Consider the following 20,572-nt stretch of genomic DNA (forward strand, 5'->3'; position numbering starts at 1 on the left):
GCTTGCTTCCTTGGGTTGGTGTGGTGCAGCAGATGAGGAAGAGGCACTGGAGAACCTCAGAGCACAAAAAAAGAAAGATCAGCTCAAGCGTGGCCAAGGCTAACTGCAAGATATTCATCCTCATCACCTGCTTTCTGTTTCCTTCTTGGTGCTGCGCTGCCCATCCCTCCCTGTCCTGGCTGCCCATGGCCTCCCTGGATCTCCTCTCACTGTGCCCTGAGCTTGTGCTCCTGTTGCTTCACTTTCTTTACCCAGGTTCATTGCTCATCTCAGGTCTTTGCCTGTTGTCTGCAAACGGTGGCTAACACGCGGCACTGGATGACCGAAAAGAGGAGCTAAGATCCCTTTGATTCCTCTGCTAAACCCATGCTAACAGAGGCAGCCAAGCAGCTGTATGCATGCAAAGCCCCCTCTTTCCAGCTGGCAGGGGAATGGCTGCACTCACTGGACTGTCACCCCATGTTGCAGAGATGTCCCTTGCTAGAGGGCCATGAGCAGCAGAGGCGTTTTGCCATGGGCTGGTGAACCCCACAACAGGTGCCATCAGCACATGCTGTCTGTATTCCTCCTCCTGCTGCTCTTCTTGGGGTACCTGGACACTCCTTGGCTACCCTCTGCTCAAGGCTGCCCCTGATGCCCTGTGGTGATCCCTGCCACCTCATGGTGGTTCCTGCCATCCCGTGGCAGTCCCTGCTGTCCTGTGGTGGCCCTTTCCTCCAGGCATTTTGGCAAGCTAGGGGTTGGTACTGGTTTCCAGGGAGGACCGAGGTCTGCGTCAGCCCAAGACTTAGATGTGCATCGCTCCTGGCTGGAGGGGTCCACTGGCCGTTGAGGTGGGGTCCGGTGGGGGACATCTCTGGTGGAGATGTAAGCACTCCCCAGGGGGGTAGATGGGGCACAGGGCAAGAGGTTGTGCAAAGGGAAGAAACACCTAACGGATAGTTGTCTGAACTGGGGAACCCACTCTGCTTCCCGCTCCGGCATTGCTCCAACATAGAGCATTTTACCCATTTTAACAGTGTAATGTGAAATCCATGGGCACTGTAGGACCCCACTTCACAGTTAGAGGCAGAGAAGCTGGCTGACAGCTGCAGTAGTCAGGGGGACAGCAACCCTCATATATCAAAACATACAGAGGCACTGCTTCCAGAAAACTTAACTGTAAGTATATCTATTTGGTGAGGTGGGGGAGCCTCAATGCCCAAAGGCAACCAGTGCTGTCCCCACGCCAGCCTCCGGCTCCTGCCATCTGTGCATCTCTGCAGCCCCAGGAGCCAACAGCTGCTGCCCCACACCACAGCACAGAAAGCTGCTCCCTCCTGGGTTCCTGCACAGCTCCTGCCAAAGCGCGTGCTGCCAGCGGAGGAGGAGGAGGACACTGAAGCAGAGCCGAGCTGGGAGGTAGGTAGTGCTCACACGTGTGGGAATTTGTTTTACCTACCCAGCATTGAGAAAAACTTGCCCAAACCCTGGCACTTTACTACAAGGGGACTGACTGGTGGCGGTATTTTATCTTTAGGACAGCCTGTTGTTTTCCTTCTCGTGCTCGCCTATTGTTCTTTGGATTCCATGAAGCCTAATTGCTGCTCCACATCTCCTCCTCCCACGGCTGCATTTGCACTGTCTCGGAAGCTGTGTTGAAAGTTGGTTGTTCCTTCCCCCCCCGCGTTGATTCCTGTATTTTTGCACCCATGGCTCTGAGTGACAGTGACCTGGTGCATCTGTCAACTGTGACTGCTTCTCACCTTTGGTAATCCGGTCCCTAGCACCTGTGCCGGAGATGAGAGAGGATTTGAAAAGCAAGCATGCTAGGGAGGGAGCAGCGTAGAGGATGTTTTCAGCTCAGGTTTGTGTGTTCACACTTCGGTGGTGGCCGAAGGGCTGATAGCTTCTGACCCAGCTAGTTCTCTGAAAACCTTTTCAAATGTATAGCCCCTGGTATCCCTGACTGCCAGCAGCGTTGGCTTTTTATGAGAGCGTGATCTTCTTCTCCCTGTGCTGGCAATTCCTTCCCTGCTGCTCTCACGCCGCAGGTGAGTCCCCTCCTTTCAGTGTACTTGTGGAGCAGGAGTGGGATGTCAGAGCAGGGGCAGCTTGCCCAGCCGTCTCTCCTCCCTCCAGGCCTGCAGCTCAGCCCTGCACCGTGTCTCCCTACCGCCGCTTCGCTGATGCTGCTGAAAACTTTTTGTTTACTGAAAGATTGGGTGACTTTTCTTTTTGCATAAGACTGATTCACAGCCAGAGCAGGCAGACCTCTCAGGACCAGCATTTTGGCGGAGGGTGGTAAATGAAAGAAGGCTCCTTCTGACGTGGTTCTGTAACACCTGAAGGCCATTTGCATGAACTTGTTGGCCGCCAGCACCCTCAGACTGTAGTTTACGATTCTGGACCTAAGATACACTAAACCCCAACTTTGTATTCAAAATGTTTCTGGATGTCGGGCTTGTAGATGATTCCTAGGCCCAAATTCTTAGCACAGCAAGTGATTTAATGACCTTTTTTTTTTTCTAGAGAGGCTGGAGACAAATGTGTGATTTCCCTATGCAGTCACTTCCTTGTCTTGTGCAAGGGGGGAGCAAACAGGTGTGTTTTCTACAAAGCTTAACACTGAAAGCATAAATGAAATCATGCTGGGAACAGACTTGCATTATTGAGTAGCATGCTTTACTGGGAAGTACATTGAATGTTAACCTGTGGTATATGTGGTCAGCAGCTGTTTGATGTCTTATCAGAATACATATTCACATTTCAAAAGGCAAAGAAAACCTTTGCATCTCTTTTTTTATGATGTGATTTCACCTTGCTGCCTTGGATAGTGGATCTATTTTATTACATTACAGTAGAGAATTTCTGTTTTAACTTTCTGTTTTTAATTTGTCAAAACTGAACTGAGACATAGCAAGAATAAACGAGGGTTGTTCTGTTCCCTCTTCAGACCTATGTTACTGATAAAAGTCCGAAGTAATTAGAACGGCAAGCATTCTTTGTCCCAGCTTATGACAATTATCGTTGACAAAGTGAAGTGCAAAGGTTTCTCAGAGCTGACTGCCCCCCCCCTATGCTCTGGGCTCTTCCTTAAGGAAACCTCACACTGGGAAGGGTTTTCTGAGTTTGAATTGCTGGTTTTGCACATATTTGGTAGAATAAAGATAAAGTAAGCAGAGCAGCATTTTGGGTAAAAGAAGTACAAACACCCAAGCCGCTATCTTGTGTTGTTGATTATTCAGTATTATTTAAGACTAATTTCAAGAGCTTTCTTTTTTTTCAAAGATTGCCTAAAGCACTGTGGCTCAACTATTGACTTCAGGGTTTCTCAGATGTCCATTGCTCTGTCCAAGAAATGTGGACGCATTACTATTAATCTTGTCTATAAAAGCTGGTCTTGTGTTTGGGCCTGGTCAGAAAGACATGTTCACACCTAGTAATTTCAATAAGTTAATGAAACGTTTGACTTTTTACTCTTCTGCCTACAAACTTATAAGAAGGGGACATATGAAATCTTGAAGGTTCTTGGAATTACTGGACTGTATCAAAAAAGAGTCAGCAAAATAAATTCTGTGCATTGTAAAAGGAAATACAGATTTTACCTATGCAGTGGCAAAAGTTCATCTGTTTTGTCCCACTCATTTGAAAACCACAGGAGCCCCTCTTGTGCTTTCAGTACACCAGAAAAACATGAAACTGCAGTTTGGTAATGAGAAGAAAACCTGCCCCAAGCATCTGCATACCGCAAAGACATTCCTCCTCTTCTTGAACCCAACTTCTTGCCGGATCTGGTATTTTTCAGAACTCGTATTTCTTATCTTCACTGAGCTGCTTGTCCATCGCCAGCCCACAGGAGAGGTCAGTGTAGGTGGTGGGAGCACGAGCTGCTTTACCCTGGCTAGCCTAAGGGATCCTCCTTGCTGCTAAGGCAAAGAGAGGGTGAGAAGGGCTGATGCATAAAGCAGACTCCCTCCTGTCAGTGCAAGGTCTGCCGTGCTGCATCCAAAGCCAGGCTTGCAGCCCCAGGCTGTGTTGGGAGGAATGCCTGCCTCCATGCTCTCCACACACCACCACCACCACCCAGCTCCCTATGGCTTCACTCTGTCCAGTATTACTGCTGGCAAACCTTGGCATGTCTCCCTGTAAGCAGCACCACGCGAGATCAGGAGAGAGTATAAAGATGGTCAGCATTGATTGATCCCTGCAGGTTTTGTACCTGCACTGCCGCCTACATCCTAGGACAAACTGTCCTGCTTGCTCCTGATGTGTCTGGATGACTTGCTGGGTCCACGCTAAGGTGCTGAGCATGAGTGGCCTTCCCTCTTCCCCAACAAGCTCTGGCATGTGGCCTCAGCATGGCTGCACTTGTTTGCAGCGGCATGCATGGTGGATGTGCCTGGTATGGACAGCATGCTCCCTGGTGGGTCTTTAAGGTTGAAAACGAGAAATGAGTTCCCCAAGAGCCTGGTGCTGCAGCTCTCCTGGCTGTCTTGATCAGAAACATTTGAAAGCTTCTTCTGATACCGGTGAAAAGCCCCTGAGTTGCAACATCTAATCATAGCACAAAAAGTATGTAAGCATCTTTATTCTGCATGGCCAAATTCTTTTAGACTTACTTTCACTCTTGTGAGCTTGACCCATGGGCTTCTAGCTTTTTCCAGTGCAATTGTGTTGCCTTTGTTGCCCTCCTTGCCAAGCCCTTTGACTCACCACCTCTCGTACAGCAGGTTGAGCTAACCATGAGGTTTTCAACACTTTTTGTATCTTGCACATTTCCTGCAAGAGGTGGCAGAAAAATGTTTCCTGAGATGAAGTAGGTGAAAAAGAATAGCTACAAAATCCAGACCAAAAGAACCTAAAAACCCAAGAAAAAGCGTAAAGCTGTTCAACAGGTTCCTGTTTACCAGTGGCTCAGATAAAGATTGATAAGTGGCATTGATGAACTCTCCTTGCACGTTCTCTCAGACCACAGCAGCACAGGAGGTGTGTGTTACCCCAGCAAAGACTCTCTTCACACATCTGGCGAGGGTAGAGGTCTGAGGGAAGATGTGAAAGACACGACAGCTCTGTGCAGATGCCTGCTTTGAGATCACAGCCACTGCAGTCTAGATGGGAAACACCATCAGGACCGGACCATTGCCCAGATTTTGCTGTGTGATGGTCTCAAGCTGAGAGCTGCCCTGGGGAGGCATTGCTAAAGGCACACGACCACTCTAAGGGGACCTGCTGCCAGTGGCAGGGTGCAGGCTTGAATCCAGGGTCCCTGAGTCACATTCCAGTCTTAAACCACACAGGCTTCCCTGTTTTAAGAGCATGATTTCATACGCTGAAAATATTTTTTCCTTTTAAAGTCTGGCAAGTGTGCAGAGCTGCTTCCAGGGGAGGCTCCTGTGGTGAGAGCTGAGCTGTGCTCACAAGGCAGACATGGGTGCCAGCGGCCACACAGGGAATTTCCTACCCTGCAGCACCCCAGTTCCTCACAGCCCCCAGGCTGGCATGACCCAAGGCCAGCCAGGAGGCAGAAGTGGCGTGGCCAACACAACATGGCAGTGAGCCCTCACAGGGGTACTGCTGGCACCCAGCCACGGGCAGGCACCAGGCTTGCCACCCAGGAGTAAGTCTGGCAGTCTGCACCATGCGCCACTGCTCCCAGGGGGCAGAGAGTGAGGACAGGGCCAAGCCCAAACCCTGCCAGGGACCACTCTAGCCTTTTCGCCAAGTAGCTCAGTGCCCTGGCCCATGCGCCAGCCACGTGTGGTTCATCTGCATTCACAGAGGCAAAAAGTGCTGTGCAGGGTTAGGTGGCATTGCTGCGGTGGGAGCAATCCTGCCTGGTTGCTGTGCTGCAGCCCACAGACTTCACACCTGAAGGGTCAGTGAGCCCTGAGTGCTGGCAGTAAGGTGTGCTGGGGTTTTTGGTGGTCTCCAGCTGGCGCCGCCTGGCCGGGCGCTGGGAGCAGAGCTGTGCTCTGGCTGGGCGGTGAATTTGCCCCCTCTGCAGACTGGGGCAGCTGGGACTGGGCACTACTGGGGCAGGGCATATGCTCCAGTGGCCCTCTGCTCCAAGCCACTGTGGCCAGTGCCAAGCTCAGGTGGTGAGTACTGGGCAGCCAGCCAGCACAGGTAGCTTTGATCATCTGGTGGGGAAGCATCAGTTTACACCAGAGAGGGAATCCTGTGCCAGTCAAACTAAGTTGCTGGAAAGCACTAGAAGAAATAAGCAGCCTGCAAGAATATAAAGAATTGGAGCCAGTACAGGTTTGTCAAGAAGCAGCTGTGTCAAATCGGCCTCAATTACAGCATCAGGCAAGCCGGGCATAGTGGAGGTATCCCATACCTTGGAGCTAGCAAGCTTTCTGAGCACATCAAATAACCTTAACATGGGTGCACAAGTGGTCAGACGGTCAAAATTCCTGAGCAGTTGTGGCTGGACAGAATTGCTGCCCAGAAGGGTCCTGCAGCCAGGGCTGTGCTTTGCCCCGGCACAGGCCAGCGTGCACATTACTGCTCTGGATAAAGGGCTGGTGCACATTTTTACTATTTTTACATACACCGTGACCTTGGGAGGGGGTACAAAAGTACTGGTGGACAGGGTGGCTGCTCAACTTGACCTTGACAGATTAAAAAGCCTGAGAGTGATGGGCTTTGGTTCATTAAGGACAAGCGCCCACTTCTGCACATGGGCGGGGTCAGCCAAGGCCACAAACACAGGATGGGGAAGGCAGCACTTCTGGGGAAAAGGATCTGGGGGCCGTCATCCAGCACCAGAGAAGCGTGAGTCACCAGTGCTGCGTGACTGCAAAAGAAGACAACTACCCCAAGACAGGTGGCTCCTCCAGTCTTCTTTGCCAGGGCTAAGGCCACAGCTGGGGCTGTATGTCTAGGTTTGGGCACTGCAATGCAAAAAAGATTAAGGAAAACTGGACAGCCACCAAAAGAGAACAGTGGTTATGATGAACAATTTAGAAAACATGACCTGAAAGGAAAAAGATGATGGAACATGGCCTATTAAGATTGAAGGGAAACATGGTCTTAGAAAATTTTAATGCAGCTAGAAGAAAGCAATTGTTCCTCCATGGATAATGTAAATAACCTACTCAAATCATACCAGAACAGTTTTAGATTAAGTCACAGTTACTAGGAATGAATCTGGAGAAGCACTGGCATGGTTTGTAAGGAGAAGCTGAGGGGAATGCAGAGGCTGTGGGAGCAGGCTGAACAACTGCGTGGCAAGAATAACAGTGGGACACTGCTGCTGCCTTCAAGACAGAGGATGGGCTACATGATCTCCCAGTGTCCCATCCAGCCCAGTTTCCTGTGATTTCTCCATTCCAACTCATTCTCTCTTGCATCTTTCTCTCTTCTCCACCCTTAGGCAAAGCAACATCAGATGGCAATCTGAGAGGTGCCCATGCACTGGTGGACTGAAGGTGTGGGACAGTAAAGACTTAAAAACCTAAGTGCTTTGGGGTGAGGAAAAAAGCATCAGATAAGGGACAGATGGAAAATACTCTTGTTCTCAAAGACTCCAGATGTATTTTTTTACTTCTATCCCACAAGTGCCCTGTGGTAAAACATGAGTGAGAAAAACCCACTCACTGCTGACATTGTTATGAATTAGTTACTGTGCTGGGAGTTTTGCAACACACTGATTTTTCTGCTTTAGTGAGACCAAGCGATTGTGCAAGGCCACAGCTGTCAAAGCCATAATCTGTGTGGCTTTGGTGCCAGCTGCGAACAGCAGAGCATGGAGTGGAGTGAGCTGATCCAGGCCTCACCAAGCACCTCCAGCTGCTTCTACTGTACAAACTCAGCAACAGTTTTTGGAGGACTCTCTAGCTCTCAGCATTTTTTTCCGCATTGAGCATCTGCTGCAGGAGAGACAGAGAAACACCAAATAGGTCTTTTGGATGCACATTTGTATATGTCTACATACACAAACATTTTGTTACAGTAATACCAGTCCACTTTGGTGGAGGGTATCAGTATTTGACCAAGCTGAAAAGAAAATAAAAAAAAAATCTGTCTGCTATCAGCAAAACAGACACATCCTAATTCTACTGGAAATTTGTTGAAGATATGAAGTCTGCCTGTTTTTGAGGAAGAAAGGTTAGAAGAAGAGGTTATTTAGTTAAAAAATGCGGTATTTGAAAATGACACATTTAAAAATGAAAAATGGCCACGTCTTGTCTGGAACTTTTCAGAATAAAGTATTGTGACTTCATTTCTTTTTCTCTAATTTGGAGGGGGGAAATCCTCCCCAAACAATTTGGCACTTTCAGAGATATTTTAGTCAATCTAAATATACTTTTTTGATGACAAAAAACCCAGATTACTCAAAATATCACCTGCTTACAAAATCTCACCCACCTCTTTGTACACAGGCATACAAATATGTTATCCCCGTTAAGAAAAGGAAATGAACCATTCTGCCATATGGCACATTTGTACCTCTACACTGGCAATGGTCTGATTAAACAGTTTTGATTGATGTGGTCCTACTAAGACGGTGTGTTGACAGCTGATGTTGATAGAGCCGAGCATTGTGGCATTAACTGAAACAGGCAAGGATTTCTCAAAAGATAGCTCCTATGTGGGGTTTCCTCTTGTATCCCCCAGGTGACTGCCAGCCCTGGGCACCCAGGTCTCGGTGTCCCCCTTACCCATCCCTCCTGCCCTTTGGGAGAGGGGTGCAAGGGATTCGCTGAGGGTACTACAGCCAGGGAAGAGACCTTCTGGTCCATGCAGGAAGCAGAGGCATTTGGGAGAGGGCTGCTGAGACAGAGATGGCCAGGAGGAATTCAGGGTGGGAGGTTCATCAAAGTGCTACCTGACACACTGCTCCCATGCTGCAGAGGCCATGCTCACTGTGACCTCCTGCCTCTACCTTCTCCTGCAAAGCCAAGCTGTCATCATTGTTCTTCCCATCAACAGTGACGACTGCTGGTATTTTACAAGCCATTTTATCTGAGCAATCCAGCCTGTCTGAAGATTGCGTACTCCCTACTGCAGTTAATCCCAGTTCTGTTTCCTCTGCTGAAGTAAGCCCTCTGAAATGTGAAGTGAGAGCTGATTTGGAAGGGAAAGGCCTCTTCTTGATGAAGAAGCTGCTCTTATTTTGCTGTTGGGCAAAGGCAGAGGAAAGTGCTCTTCTCAGATAAGAGCACCTGACTCAGTTGTTTACCATTGCTTTGAGATGGGTGGAAGCAGGGCATGGCATCGAGGCAAACTTGTCCTCCACTTTCCAGCCAGCTGCTATGATAGCGAGCAGATCCAAGAAATACTTTGTCTTTTCTTGGGAAATACTCTGCCAGGTAGGGTATTTTACTCTGCTTTCCCCCCCCACCCCGTCTTTTCCTAATGGCTGCTGCACCAACATTGGAGCCTGTGCTGTCAGAAAGGTGCCTCCCATCCACCTTACCAAACAGCCAGGGCCATACTAGGGCTCACAGCTGGTGCTCCTGAGGCTGAAGCAAGTTGCTGGTGGTGTCTTCTGTTGCAGCCACAGTTTCCTTTCTGTGTTCAAACTCAATTCATCTAAACCATCTGTAGGAGGAAGGAGAGGTTTCTACAAGAGCAGGCAGTTTTGCAGCAGCTAAGCTGGCCCTCGCCCCCAGGCTGAGGAGCTGCAGTGGTGGCATGGGGTAAGAAAACCCTCTGTGACTAATGTCAGAGGCTGAGCTAGCATGCATGGGTGGTTCTTCGGTGCAAGTGAATATGTCTAGCTGTAGAAGCTGCAGATGTGGCCATGTTGTTTCCCTCACAGCAAGATTCGTTTTGGTTGTGGCATTTGCCACAGCCTTTCCGTTTAACATGGGGCTTCAGTGGAGTATCACTCCCCTGACCTTGGGGCTTCAAGGAGTTCAGGGGAGTAGAAGTCTGCGTTACTCTGATGTGCTGGTCACTTTTAGGCTGACAGTGTCTTCAGCTATACGAAGTGTTGCATGTGTTTCTTCCCCACTGAAGCAATTTTACTGACAGAAGATAAAAGCAGAAACTAACTTCAAAGGTAAATACAAGAACCACTGTGGTAGCGATGGCAGCAGCTAAAGGGGAAGTGTGAATGAATGGCATAGTGCAGAGTTTTGTGGAGACTCCCCTGCACCCACCAGCTGCCTGGGGCCACTGTGGCCACTGCAGGCTGACCCTAACAAGCACCATCAAAACATAAAAGACAAACCAGAAGGCTCCTCCGACAGTGACATTTTCCCTGTGTTTTTTAACCTGAGTGGTGACTGAGGTGCCTGTGCACCGGCATTTTTACCAAGGTGGTGATGCCACATGGCTCTTCTCTCCTGCCGCCCACAGCCCTGACTGGGTGCATAGTGTGGCGTGTGGCACAGCTCCTGCACCCAATTCCAAATTGGCCATAGGCTGGAGCACTGGAGATACCAAATCAATTGCTTCTGTTTTGCTGTAAGGCATTTCTTTCTCACAGGAAAGTTTGCAAGAGTTTGGAGAGACACAACTAGCCCTGGTATCAGTGTCCAGCTAAAACTCAACCACAGGGACACTGCAAGGTAGCAGCCAGGGCTGCTGAAGGGAGCTCTAGGGTGGATTCTGGATGGGTTCTTAGCAAACAGATCTGAGACCTCCCTGCCCCCTGGCTCCCACCCAGCACCTTGGGAGCACCACTGAGGCCCTGGGAGAGAGTGCCCCGTGCCTGCCGTCCTGTCCCCAGCTACGAGAGCTCCTGGATCAGGTGTCCCCTTTGTACACTTAACCAAGGACCACTTTATACCCGCTGGCTTGCTCTCCTCCTGCAGGAAGGGTGCTCCACAGCCTCAGTGCCACACTGGCAAGCTCCCTTCAGCCCAAGGGACAACCTGTAAATATTGTTTTCATATGCCTGTGCTTTCTGTAAGGTGAGACAATCCTCCCTTTCCCCTGGCCATTTCCTCACTGCATTGTCTGTATGTGGCAAAAGTATCCCTTCCATGACTTTGCTTTACCAGGCTGAGCCCAGCTCTCTTGCACTGCTCCTGCCACCTCACAGCCCCTCTGCACCTCCTTCCACTTCAGCACTTCTGAGTGCTGGTGACCTTTAACTTCTGTGTTCATTTTTTTACCACCTCTTGCTGGTTTACCACATTTTCTACTTTGTTATCTTCCTCACATGAACTTCAAAGTGCTGTTTGTTGGCTCAGTAGAAAATCCCTGTTTGCCTGCACGGCCCTTGTGTAACTCAGGACAAGGTGAATGCTACTCACAGACTGAAAAAGTGTCAGGAAGGATACAGGTCACCACAGCCTGGATCATAGCTGGTGGTGGAGAAAATCCAGAATGCATATCGCCCGTCCTCCTCCTGCCAGATATCTTCCTCTGAGCTTTCAATGGAAATTTAGCATACCTAGAGCTTCCATCACCCCACATCTGTGAACACACCAGTGGTTACTTCTATCGCACTCCAGCCCAGCAGTGCTCTGACTGCCCATGCTCTCCTCCAATTACCTGTAGGAGAGCAACTAGGGATCCGCATGGAGAAAAGAATAAAAGCTGCCTCCAGTTCTTCCCTGTCCCCTAGTCCAGGCATCTTCCATTAGGTTTCCTCATTGTAATTATTGCTCTTTCAGGCAATAGTTCCTACAATCCACCCCTGTGCTGTGGGCCTCCCCTCCTGTCACACCCACATACACCCAGGGGCAGCACCTTTCCAAAGCCATATTTGTCATCTCCTAAACCCGTTTGCTCCCTTCCTTTCACTGCCTTCAATAAATCACATCCTTTCTTGCCTTTAATGAATTTTCTTCCTCTGTTGAGAAAAGCTCAGGTGACAGCTATGTGTCAGGAACACCGACTACCCCGAAAGTGGTGCAGGCGCGTAAACCTTTCTGAAAGACAGGCAGATCTAGGGACTTGAATGTGTATATCACTTCTCAAGCCACAGCAAAGCTGCTCCTGGAAACGTTACATCAGAGACTGTAATTCTGCTGTTTCCTTCCAAAACACTGATACCACCACAGTTTTTTCCTCCCTCTCCTTATTACCAGGCTGTTACCCATATCCAAAGTGCAGTCCTCTCTGGTCTTCCTAAAGTACAGCAGCCAGCTGTCTTCCAACCACAGCAGTTGTCAAGCCTGCTTACTTGTATCTTATCTTTTTTTCACTTGAATTCAAGCTCTTTTCCTTGCCTTTAAGATCCTCTGCATCTTCTTGCTTGCTCCAGCTTTTCACACAACAGCACTTCCTCTGATGTTTCCCTGTCACATCCTTCCAGCTTCATGCCTCACTTTGCCTGGGTGTGCAGAATTGTGGCTGGAATTCTGCTGGAAAAAAAACCCAACCAGCTGGAAATTTCTCAATTAAAAAAAAAATTAAATTAATGAACGGAAATCTTCTTGCAAAATCAGAATGTGTAACAGAAAATAAGAAAAAATATAAGATTTTTTTTAATTTTATAGTATGTATAAATGTTTTAAAATGCAGATCTGTTTCATTATTTTACAGGTTTCATGTCAAACTATTGTTTAAATTTTTGTTATATGTGTTAATAACTTATCAGACAAACTAATGCAAAAAGCATCCAATGGAAAAGCAGGAATCTTTAATAGATTGATGTTTTGTTCATAAGAAGAAATAATGAAAGTTGACCTTATTGACTTCTAAATGAAAAAAAATAATAGAATGGAGTTACATTATGTGGTACTGTATGTCTGTAACAGGATGTACTATTGACATACTAATGAGATAATTAATATATATAGACAGAATAAAATAAAGTTCTATTACAAAAATGTTCAAAAGTTAATTCTGAAAAAAACACCCCAACCAAAAAAAGAGGAGCTGGTGTCTCTTATGTAATAAGACCGAGTATTTAGAAGCAGGGTGATGCTGTGGTCATTGGTAGCGTTTTAAATACCTCAAGGGACAGGTCTTGGTAGCATTTTAAATACCTCAAGGGACAGGTCTTTTGTTTCTGACTGTGCTACTACACTAGTGCCAGGTCTTTCACTAGGTTACTTCTTTTCCCCAGCCCATTATCTCACTTTTTTTTTTTTTGTCTATCTGAAGTATTTAGCTCTTCTCTTCCTTGGGACTGTCTTTCACCATCCATTTAGGCAACAGCCACCAAGCTCGAAAGCTACTTCAAATTGGAGCTGATAGCTGCTACCAAAGAACAGGGCTGTAATTTTAATAACAGTCATGCTTTAGATCCACATGCCACACATTTATTTGGGGCTCTTGGACAAATCCCTTGTATTCTCTGTGCTCCTATAAAACAGGAACGGTGCTTGTTGAGAGTAATGAATGAAAAGCATATAATTTGGCTGACTTATAAAGCATCACAGTTTACAGTATTACACAAGACAAAAATAATTTAAAACTATTGAATAAGATAAAAAAATTCAAGCCTATTCTTGTTTCAATTTTTTTCCTTGACCGTGTACCCTAAATGCACTAAAATAGACTTTAAAAAAACCCAAAGTAGCAAAGAAATCCTGAAATATCTCCACTTGAATAAAAGCTGCTTAAAAAATGATTGTAAAGAGGTATCAGTAGGTGTGAGTCCTTATTTTGCTCAGAAAGTTAATACATTACTTAATAGGGAGGGACATAACTAGACTGCAGTATACAAGTTGATATCAGCTGAAGGAAATGAAAATCTAATATAATGCAACTCAGAAATTATATGTCAGCTGCTGTAAAAAGTTGCAAATTTATTAGGGTGTTTTCTGTGATGTAGACATCTGAACTTTTAAATTTTTCACTTAAATCTGGGGTGGCTGTGAAGAAGGGGGGGTTAGTAAACACATTAAAAGAACACCTGTCCATGTGCTACCTTTACCATCTTCAAAAAGAGCAGTGTTTGGTTTTTGTTTCACAGAATGTGTTTGTAAGCCCTCTCACTTCTTTTTCCTGTTTACTGCAGCTACAAAATTTTCTGTTTGCCTCAAAACCTATTCTGTAACTGGCAGATGCCCATTTGACACCTGCGTATCACCAAATCTCAGCCATCTCCACAAGTGAAGGAGTAAACTTGGAAACTCCCAAGAACGAGACACAGGACAAGAACGCAGAAGAAGGAGGAGGAGACTGAGGCCAACTGAGAGAGTAGAGGCTTCTTGCTGTCAAAGGTAAAGAGTCCATTTACATTTAATGTGCTGCTCTTGAAAGCAATAGGCTAACTTTGGCAACCAGAGGAAAGGGACCTGCAGCAGTTGTCTCTCATTTGATAGCTTCTGGAAAACTGCTTTTTTAGTTTGGCTGTTTTGCCAATTGATGTGGAGAGAAATGGAAAATGCTGGGCCCTGGTCAGAACCCGTCGAAGTTATAAAGGTGTAAAGGCAGTCTGAAGTGGAGCATCACCAGTCTCTGTTCAGCCTAGGAAAAACACTTCTGAATTTTGCCAAAATCAGATTCATCATATCTATAAATCTGTATCTATGTATCTGTATCTATCTACATATTTACGTATCTATATGTCTATGACTCAGTATTGAGTATTTTTTGAAAATTGTTTACTTTTGATTGTTGAATCTATGGACTGCTTTTATGGGGCCCCTGACAGGCAATTAAGAAAAGCAAGCCATTGCTGCCATGCTTACACTCAGTGTGTTGGGGTCACACATCAAAAGCATTAGTATGAAATATTTTCTGCCCATATCTGTTACTGCATGAACAGCCATTATGTAGCGACTCAGCATCTTGAAATTTAGGGGTTTATGCATGAAAACAAAGTTGAAATTAATAACGCAGGTGTCTGACCTACAGCTGAAAACTCAATATAAGAAAGTATTACGCCATCAATGTAGATTGCAGCACTGCTTTTCTCTCATTACTTATTTCTGAACAAGGAACTCCTTGGGGTTGAGTGCTGTATTTGTAACAGGTTTCTCCGCATTGCATGTGCCAATTGACTTTGACCAAGAAACAGTCCTGGTGCCTCAAGAAAAGCTGAGGCAGATCAGTGAGCCATGAGCAGCACCCACACCTGCAGTGGAGAACAAACACTGACTCTAGCACCCCCCTGTGCTGCACATACGGATCCTCCTGTTCCTCTGCACAAGGTGGCACAGACAGGCAAGAAGGGGTGAATTTTTATTCTTTCCTCGCCAATGTGAAAATTTTCACTGTTGTCTTTCTTTTCATATACCCAAGCAGCAATTTTTAACTCAGGGGAGCATGTCCTTTACTTTTAATGAATTGATCACCGTGATTCATATTATTGCTACAGCTTAATAGCAATGATTACTACAAATGATTCTTAACTCCTGGAAACCCTGTGCCTTTGAAGCTCTTTTCAAGATGTGACCAGCCTGTAAGCAAGCATAACATAAGTGCAGTGCATAATGATCATGCAGATGTTAGGGCAGCAACAAGGCAAACTCCTTTGAAATAGTGTTTTTTGAAAGAACCATTACTTCTTAAAATGTGAACACTTAATTCTGCAAACCAGAACCCCTTTTACAGGGGCCATGAGGTAATATCGGATTAAAAAAAGAGGTGGCTAAAGCACTGACTCACCTTTGGAGAGCAGGTCAGACTATTTTAAAGCTGTCTTCAAAGCGATTCTGAAATTCATTCCGAAATGACAGAAGGGAAACACCCTAGATTGTTTTGGGTTTCTCTAAACTAGAAAACTGAAGTTCAGCAGAACAGGCAGGAGCAATAAATTGCTGTGTTTTAGCAACAGGCACAGCCAAGCTGTTACCAGCTAACCTGGAGGTAAGTGGCAGCCTTGCAGCAGCAGCCCAGAGCTCAGCACTGCAATGCTGCTGTGTAACCCTGCTAACTCCTTGCTGCTGCCGAGGTTTTCTGTATGCAATCCTGCACTCACCCATGGAAAGCTAGCTTACATACCTCTGCACTCCATGACAGCATCTAGCTCGGATCAGCCCAGCTAAAAATGTGGCTATGCTGCTGGGTGATGGCTTCTTCAGTCAACACACTTTATAAGGGCTCTTACGCTACAGGCAAAAAGCTTCCCCGCCCCAGGGAGCACAAGAAAATCCAGATTCTAAGATCAGATGTAGGTTTTGTACCATTTTGCACCATTATGACAATTCAGAGCATGAATTTTTCCCTGTCACTATAATGATGAGGGGCTAACTTGCTGGCGCTGTGGTAGTTTCAGGGAAACTTGAGAGAATCCCAGTGCTCATACTTATGCATATATAGGAATGACTGGCAGGCTGCAGGTAAAGTTTTCGGGGTGGTACAGCTACTCTTGTCCAGCCAGTAAGACTGAGACTGCATTCTGCAGTCCTTCTCTGCCTGGAGGCTGACCCACAGGCTCAATCCAGCACAGAGAGAGGCAAAGACCCCTGGGAGTCCCGTGCCCAGCCAGCCATTTATTCCTTGCTTTTTCCTGCACAGGTATCAGATGAATCCCACAAGCCAGTTCCTTGGCACAACAGAGTATGACTACGGATATGATGAAAACACTGCTCCATGCAATGAAGGAAACAGCTTTCGCAGGTTTAAGTACCTCTTTCTGCCCATTCTTTACTGCCTTGTGTTTGTCTTCTGTCTTCTGGGAAATTCCTTGGTCCTTTGGGTTCTCCTGACCAGGAAAAGGCTGACAACGATGACTGACATCTGCCTGCTGAACCTCGCAGCCTCCGATCTCCTCTTTGTTGTGCCTCTCCCTTTCCAAGCCCACTATGCTTCAGACCAGTGGGTTTTTGGCAATGCTATGTGCAAGACAATGGCTGGCATTTATTATACAGGGTTTTATAGCAGTATTTTCTTTATAACCCTCATGAGCATAGACAGGTATATAGCAATTGTCCATGTTGTCAATGCCATGAGAATACGTACAGCCTCTCGTGGCATAATTACAAGTTTAATCCTGTGGCTGGTAGCTGGCTTGGCTTCTGTACCCAACATAATGTTCAACCAGCAGCTGGAAATTGAGCAGTCTGTCCACTGTGTCACCACATACCCCCCAGACAACAACACCTGGAAGGTAGCTTCTCAGTTTGCAGCCAATATCTTAGGTCTCTTGATTCCCCTTAGCATCCTCATTTGCTGCTATGCCCAGATACTGAAAAACCTGCAAAAATGCAAAAATCGGAACAAGATCAAGGTGGTCAAAATGATTTTCATAATTGTCATCGTTTTCTTCCTCTTCTGGACTCCCTTCCACATCGCGCTGTTCCTAGACTCTCTGCAGAGCCTGCACATCATCAATGACTGCAAGGCAAACTACCAGATAGCCCTGGCCCTGCAGCTGACAGAAACCATCTCCTTCATCCACTGCTGCCTGAACCCCGTGATCTACGCCTTTGCTGGGGTGACATTCAAGGCCCATCTTAAAGGACTACTGCAGTCCTGCATCCGCGTCCTCTCCAGCCCTGTCGGAGGTGCCAGGTGTCAGTCATTTTCAGTGCCCACCCAGCTCTCTGGCTGCTCTGACAGCACAGGGGTCCTGTAAGCCCACTTGACCTGCCTTCTGGTGTGAGTCATTGGCCTAAGGTCTGGCATGGCACTGGAGGTGGTACCACCTGCAGCATCCTCTTGGGAAAACCAGTATACCTGTATCTCCTTTCAGGATAGCTGTGAACTATGACATGAAAGCAGCAACATGAGTTTCCTGAGAAAGAGCACTGGTGCATTTGTAAATGGTGACCTTAGAAGCTTGCCACACAATGATTTTTAATTAAGTTTTAGAGTTCTTTTAATAAATTTCAGCAACCAGGGTGCTTCCTCTAGTACTTATTTTCGCCTTTGATGAAAGCATTGCTTACACCTCACCCCCAGATATGCTCTCCCTGGTGGAAGCTGTCCATACATGAATCACTACATCCCTGGGACAGGCATGGGGCAACCCTCCAGGAAGCAGGGAAGAGGACAGGCATTATTACTTCACACTGCAAAGAGGACAGGCATGATTACTTCACACTGCAAACAGGGAATAATCTCAGCCACTGTCACCATTCCCACTTTGCTTCAGCTCCCGGATAAAGAGGCTCCTCAGCTCAGGGCCCTGTTGCTTTGCTGTGGGGCATTCCCAGGGGCACAGCCATGGGGTCCCTGGAGCTGCCGCCACCCAAAGCATGCCTTCAAAAATAGCAGAACAACATCTCCAGGTGCCCCCTATACTGGTCACTTGTAGAGGCCCATACACTTGAATATGTCATCATCAAAGCAGCTTGGTAGTCTGCTTCACTGCTGAAGGCTTGGGACCTCCAGCTCTGTGCTCCTAGCTCTCTCTGCTAAATGTAACCACAAAACAGCATGTAGCACATAGGCTCTGTTTCTTCTTCCATACATCATTATTTTCTGCCATTTTAGAAATGTTTTCTTTGAATAAACATATTAATGCACCTTTTTGTCTTGGCTTCTGAAAGTCTTTCTAATGACTCACAAGCCTAGATTAGGATAAGAAAAGGATGTTTTTACAGATTTTTGAGGCAATATCATGCAAAATACATCTGATGGAATTGAGAGGCACCCTGGAGCTCTTCAGCAAAGTAAGTCTTGCCTCCACTCTCCTGTTGCGAAAGATTTATTCTTGAAACCCCAATAAAAATTCACAGTGAAAAAATAACATTTATGTTGAGGCAATATTACTGTAAACAAAATTTTAAGTTAAACAAGAGAGTACCTGAAACCAGGAAAAACACAGGCTGGATATTGTCAAAGATTGTATTTTCCAGGGCAATAAAAAAATCTTTTGTTTTCTTAGTTCTACCTTTCCTTCTGAAAATATAATTGCTTTTTTTTTGTTTATTTCCTAAACATTTCAAATACATTTCTAACCTCAGTACCAAAAAAAGCCTCATAGTATAGAAAATACTTTTTTCGTTTATGATAGCATAATTAAGATTTCTAGGTTTTACTCCTCAATGGATAAGAAATGCCCTGCAGCTCCATTATCATACTAGTTTACTTCTGAGAAGACTTCTAGGTATTTAGAAACAAACCCCTCTGTGTATTTTTGTGGGGTTTTTTATACTGCACTGGCATTTTAACAATTGAAAAGAAACATCAGTCAGCATCTCAGGGCAGTTATCTTGCCCCTGTGGTCAGACTTTTGGAGTTTGCATAGAAGTATTTCTGTTTAAGATGTTCAGTAACATTCACCATCATTTTACCTGTAATGTTTCAGATGAAAATGGAAGGGAGAAGACACAGAAGTGTTTTTTATATATATATATATATATATATATATATATATACACATTTTTTTTTTCGTTGGTTGGTTTGAGTTTTTAATTGGCATTTTGAGAAGAAGGAAAGATGGAAATGTTTTCCAGCCAGTTCTCACACACTGACACTTTCCCAATGAGCTGCATCGCTGCAGCTTAGAAAGCAGAAAACCTGGCAGTCAGGAGCCAAGTTTCCTGGCTGCAAGGAAGAGATGCAACTGACTGATCAAAGAGGGCCCCCCCCAGTCTAATCCAGACTGCATGGGGCTTAGGCCTTCAAGGATATAAAGTGTCTATGGAGAGGCCCCTGCACTTTTTTAGGCCTCTAGATTTCAGGGAATAACTATTTCATTCCTGGCAGCTTTTTTTTCAGAGTTTTTTCTTACTGAAATTGGGCATGTGTGAAACAGCAAAGAATTTGCCCTGATCACTTTGTTTTACACAACTGTCAAGAATTGTGTAAAAAAGACCAAAACCAAGCAGAGACTGCTTTTCGGTAAAGATAGTATTCAAGGACTTTCTGGTTTTAAGACACAGATTTGGATCATATCTGCAATCTTGTCAATCAGAACAAATAAGACATAAGGTCGCTAAATTCCTATTATTTGAGTAATTGTTTATGTGCCTTGCTGAATTTCAAATTTCAAAAAGACAAGATGGTCAAAAGCACTGCAAGTTTTCAAAGATTATGCCCGTTTTCAGGTTGCTATGTCATTCAAAGTGATATGCACCAGATATGCCCCAGCCATGCACAATCCTTTCCAATACCATGACAAAATTCAGGAGTCTCTCTGGGTTACAAGGGCCAAACTCTTTGGTTTCTATTTTCTTTTTGTCCAGCTCCCACTGAATCATGCTGCGTATGTGCATAATAGCAGAATTTCACCCAAATGTGTGAGGCATTAACCAAAGAAGTAAAAAAGTAGGTTTTGTTGGACTCACTTCAGAGTTTCTTCCTCCTCCTTGTCTTCCAATGCTGTGTTTGAAAGATTGGTATTTAAGAATCCAGAAGCATAGATCCAAACGCCTTGTCCTCTGCTCAAGCACAGTCGATCTCTCACAGGTTAAGATTGCAGATTCTTAGGACACTTTTCCTTCAGAAGGCTCTTTCTCTGTCTAATGTGGCTGCAAAAAGCAGTAATACAAGTAGCTATTTTGCCCCTTTTATGAACTACCAGAATAGAGACACAAACATAGCCAGCATCACCCCAAGTACTCATACACAGCAGAGCTCTCAGAAGTATTGTGCCTCTTCTCTGAATGTGAAATTCTATTTTTAATGTAGTAAATCCATAGGATTTTATGCTACTCTGATATGTGATAGGAAGAATCTACAGAGGTATGATTATATATGTAAGCAATGTTCAAAAATTTTTGCGCTTGTATGCACTGAAACAGTTCTGGATAACAGCACTACACTTGTAGGATACTATTAAGGAGCAGGTGCTGCCATTTTTTCCATTATACTTTTTTTTAAGGTAGAAACTTGTCAA

The 20,572-nt window shown here is 45.8% G+C and overlaps 1 protein-coding gene and 1 long non-coding RNA gene across 5 annotated transcripts in view; one reads left to right on the top strand and one right to left on the bottom strand.

Annotated features, from left to right (window-relative positions):
- Nucleotides 1–545: 545 nt before the first annotated feature.
- LOC102049613 (C-C chemokine receptor type 8-like) lies at nucleotides 546–17,630 on the top strand. 4 transcript variants are annotated; one of them, XM_055709162.1, is made up of 4 exons: nucleotides 546–1,401; nucleotides 2,512–2,583; nucleotides 13,856–14,060; nucleotides 16,303–17,630. In XM_055709162.1, exon 4 carries the CDS (start codon nucleotides 16,310–16,312, stop codon nucleotides 17,360–17,362), a length of 1,053 nt encoding a protein of 350 aa, XP_055565137.1. In that variant the 5' UTR covers nucleotides 546–1,401; nucleotides 2,512–2,583; nucleotides 13,856–14,060; nucleotides 16,303–16,309; the 3' UTR covers nucleotides 17,363–17,630. The 4 variants fall into 4 exon arrangements, with proteins under 4 accessions (XP_055565137.1, XP_055565136.1, XP_055565135.1 ...); XM_055709161.1 differs by lacking the exons at nucleotides 546–1,401; nucleotides 2,512–2,583 and adding exons at nucleotides 4,224–9,629; nucleotides 9,897–9,994; XM_055709160.1 differs by lacking the exons at nucleotides 546–1,401; nucleotides 2,512–2,583 and adding an exon at nucleotides 4,224–9,994.
- Nucleotides 16,842–20,572, bottom strand: part of LOC114017718 (uncharacterized) — a 44,341-nt gene continuing 40,610 nt past the window's right edge. Inside the window, exons 5-6 of the long non-coding RNA XR_008732043.1 lie at nucleotides 20,022–20,204; nucleotides 16,842–16,981 (exon numbers count right to left, since the gene is read on the bottom strand). This is a non-coding gene — a long non-coding RNA (uncharacterized LOC114017718). The remainder of the gene's footprint in view (nucleotides 16,982–20,021; nucleotides 20,205–20,572) is intronic.

This window comes from Falco cherrug, chromosome 4, assembly GCF_023634085.1.
Source record: "Falco cherrug isolate bFalChe1 chromosome 4, bFalChe1.pri, whole genome shotgun sequence".
Classification (NCBI taxonomy): domain Eukaryota; kingdom Metazoa; phylum Chordata; class Aves; order Falconiformes; family Falconidae; genus Falco; species Falco cherrug.